The sequence below is a fragment of the Galeopterus variegatus genome, unplaced genomic scaffold (genome assembly GCF_000696425.1).
Source record: "Galeopterus variegatus unplaced genomic scaffold, G_variegatus-3.0.2 Scaffold16054, whole genome shotgun sequence".
Classification (NCBI taxonomy): Eukaryota; Metazoa; Chordata; class Mammalia; order Dermoptera; family Cynocephalidae; genus Galeopterus; species Galeopterus variegatus.
The window spans coordinates 6,595-10,054 of NW_007742165.1; the positions used below are offsets into that span (position 1 = coordinate 6,595).

The 3,460-nt window shown below is 34.4% G+C and overlaps 1 protein-coding gene across 2 annotated transcripts in view; it reads left to right on the plus strand.

The window, feature by feature from the left end:
- The first annotated feature begins 1,017 nt into the window (after positions 1-1,017).
- The window catches only part of LOC103582395 (probable ATP-dependent RNA helicase DDX10), a 15,985-nt gene continuing 13,542 nt past the window's right edge, over positions 1,018-3,460 (plus strand). The window contains exons 1-2 of one of the 2 annotated variants that reach the window (XM_008564000.1): positions 1,018-1,134; positions 1,806-1,995. In XM_008564000.1, coding sequence (XP_008562222.1) covers positions 1,089-1,134; positions 1,806-1,995 — 236 coding nt within the window. In that variant the 5' untranslated portion in view covers positions 1,018-1,088. Of the gene's footprint in view, positions 1,135-1,802; positions 1,996-3,460 lie in introns of both variants that reach the window. The other variant, XM_008564001.1, reaches the window with a different exon arrangement.

Below are 3,460 nucleotides of genomic sequence, written 5' to 3' on the forward strand. Positions count from 1 at the left end.
AAAGTGTGGTGAGTGGTGTTGGAGAGCTTGTTGAGTGTTCCTGGGTACTGATTTAAAGAATAGGGGTAATTCTGGGTTTTAAGTCAATTCTTGTGGCCTTAATAGGAAATCAAGACTTAAAAATGGAGCATTCATTTAATATATATGGGGGGTACTTCAAAAAGTTCATGAAAAAATAGAATTAACTGATAATACAAATCGTTCTATGAAAATTTTGGAGATCCCTGGTGTGTGTGTAATTTTTTTTGTTGTTTTTTGCCTCAAATGTGGGTATGACTAAGAATCTAGAAGACCCCTGTATTAATCCGGGTTCTCCAGAGAGACAGAATCAATAGGATATGTTATAATTATATGAGAGGGATTTATTAGGGGAATAAGCTCACATGGCTATGAAGAAAAGTCCCATGATAGGCTGTCTATAAACTGGATGCCAGTAGTGTGCCTTAGTCCAAGTCCAAAGGCCTCAAAACCAGGGAAGCTGATGGTGTCCTTGGTGTAAGTTCTGGAATCCAGAAGCTGAAGAGTCTCAAGTCTGATGTCCATGGACAGGAGAGAAGAGTGTATCCCAGCTCCAGCGGATCCAGAGAGCGGTTTACCTCTTTCTTCTGTCTCTTTTGTTCTTTCCAGACCCCCAGGATGGTTCCCACCCATACTGAGGGTGGGTCTTTCACACCTAGGCCACTCAGACTCTCATACTAATCTCTGCTGGAAACACCCCCAAGGACACACCTGAAAAAATTGCTTTACCAGTTTTCTCACCATTCCTTCATCTAACCAAGTTGACATTTAGAATTAACCTTCACAGCCCCTGAGCTCTTTAGGTCTTCACTCAGGAATTTGATTTAGCCCCCAAATTTGGATGCACTGCAGAAATCGAAGAGAGAAGTTATGTTTTTTTCCTGAATATGTAAACTGCTATGATGAAATGCGACATGCAGATGGCTTTTTATAGTGTTGGTATACAGGCTGCTCAGTGATGTGTCTATGTAATCAAAAGAAACAACTGTTTTCAGGATCTGAAACACGAAGCTGAGAGGATCAACAACATAAATATACTCGTTTGCACACCGGGTCGGCTTCTTCAACACATGGATGAAACGATATGTTTTCATGCTACCAATCTCCAAATGTTAGGTGAGTCTAACAAATTTCTAATGGAAAAAAACTCATACTGAGGAGAGAGCCATCACATTTTAATGCTATAAATGTTATATTAGATAACTATTATGATTAAAAACAATCTGAGGAATAACTTTTAAGTTTTTTGGCATGTGGGCTCCAAACCTAGAGAATACAACTAGCCCTTTTTTCCTTTTTCTTTCTTTTTTTTTTTTTTCTTTTTAAATATGTACTCTTATATGTGAAATTAGGTACTTCAATATTAGGCATTGCCGAGAGTTTTTTTTATCTGTCACAGCCACTTCTGATCACTGAAACGTCAATTGGCATTTTTTAAAATGAACTTTTTCTGTTTTGCTTGGTAATACTACCTAGTTGATTCTTTTAATCAACTTTTTATTTTTGAATACTTGTAGATTTATGGAAAAGTTACACTGATGGTAAGAGTTCCTTTGTTCCCTTCACCCAGTTTTCCCTAATGTTAACATTTTGCTTAACTATGACATCTTTGTCAAAACTAAGAGTAATATTGGTATGTTATATAAATGCCAGGCTTTATTCAGATTTCACCAGTTTTTCCACTGATGTCTTTTTTATTTTTTTAGGGTCCAATCCAGGATACTACATTGCAATTACCCTAATATATATTTTAAATATTATAGTTCAACTTGCATTTTCTTTTTTAGTTCTTGATGAAGCAGATAGAATCTTGGATATGGGCTTTGCTGATACCATGAATGCTATTATTGAAAATCGTCCCAAGAAACGTCAGACTTTACTTTTCTCAGCAACACAAACCAAATCTGTAAAGGACCTTGCACGCTTGAGTTTGAAAAACCCTGAGTATGTCTGGGTTCATGAGAAAGCAAAATATAGGTATGTACTCTTTGATTCAATTAAAAAAATCAATGTTCTTTTTTAGTTTAAGAATTTGATATTTTAAATTTATGTTTTATAGGAAATAAAACATTTTATGTGTTATTAGATGTGCCAAGCATAGTAAATATATCAGTTAAAATTACTCAAATTTTGGATATATGTTTAATGTGAGAATGCTCTAAAGCAGCATTTCCCAAAATGTGGTTTGGGAACATAATTTTTTCTATACTGGTTTGGGGACATAATTTTTTCTATAAGATGTTAACAGGTATTTTACCATTTACCAACTCTTCTCTCCTCCCACCACTCCCCCAGATAAATGAGAGAGGGGATAAATTCCTGGATAGATAAATAGCAAATGTTGAGTCAAAGTGAAACAGTTTTTTTTTATGTCAAGATTTCTCAGAACCTTTAATGTTTTCATGGACGTTGTGACTTCCCAAAGCAGTGGGAGGTAGATACAGCTTGCTACATTTACCAAAATTATTTGAGTACGTAATCATTCTTTGGCAGTATTATGCAAGACTAATGTGCTATGGAGAACATTTTATCAAATGCATTAAGATTTAGCAAAATATCTTTGTTTAAAATTGTTTTAGCATCTGTTATTTTGTCTTGGTTTCACTAAAAACTGGAGAGTAAAATATGTGTGTTTATGTGACAGTAAAGTGTGTGTGTTAGTGGTATGCAAATGGTTGAGGGAAACTGTATTTCGATATGACAATTGGAAGTATATGTATATTGTATTACGCAAGACTAATGTGCTATGGAGAACATTTTATCAAATGCATTAAGATTTAGCAAAATATCTTTGTTTAAAATTGTTTTAGCATCTGTTATTTTGTCTTGGTTTCACTAAAAACTGGAGAGTAAAATATGTGTGTTTATGTGACAGTAAAGTGTGTGTGTTAGTGGTATGCAAATGGTTGAGGGAAACTGTATTTCGATATGACAATTGGAAGTATATGTATATTGGGTATGAATCATTATAGGTTATGGACATACTTGACTTCCAGAAGAAATGTTTTCCAGTGATAATATAATGATATTGATAATATAATGTCTAACTATCTAAGTCTTTTGATTTTTCTCCTTTGTTCTTTTTGCTGNAGGCTGCTCAGTGATGTGTCTATGTAATCAAAAGAAACAACTGTTTTCAGGATCTGAAACATGAAGCTGAGAGGATTAACACCGTAAATATACTTGTTTGCACACTGGGTCGGCTTCTTCAACACATGGATGAAACGATATGTTTTCATGCTACTAATCTCCAAATGTAGGTGAGTCTAACAAATTTCTAATGGAAAAAAACTCAGACTGAGGAGAGAGCCATCACATTTTAATGATATAAATGTTATATTATTATTATGATTAAAAACAATCTGAGGAATAACTTTAAAGCTTTTTGGCATGTGGGCTCCAAACCTAGAGAATACAACTAGCCCTTTTTTTCTTTTTCTTT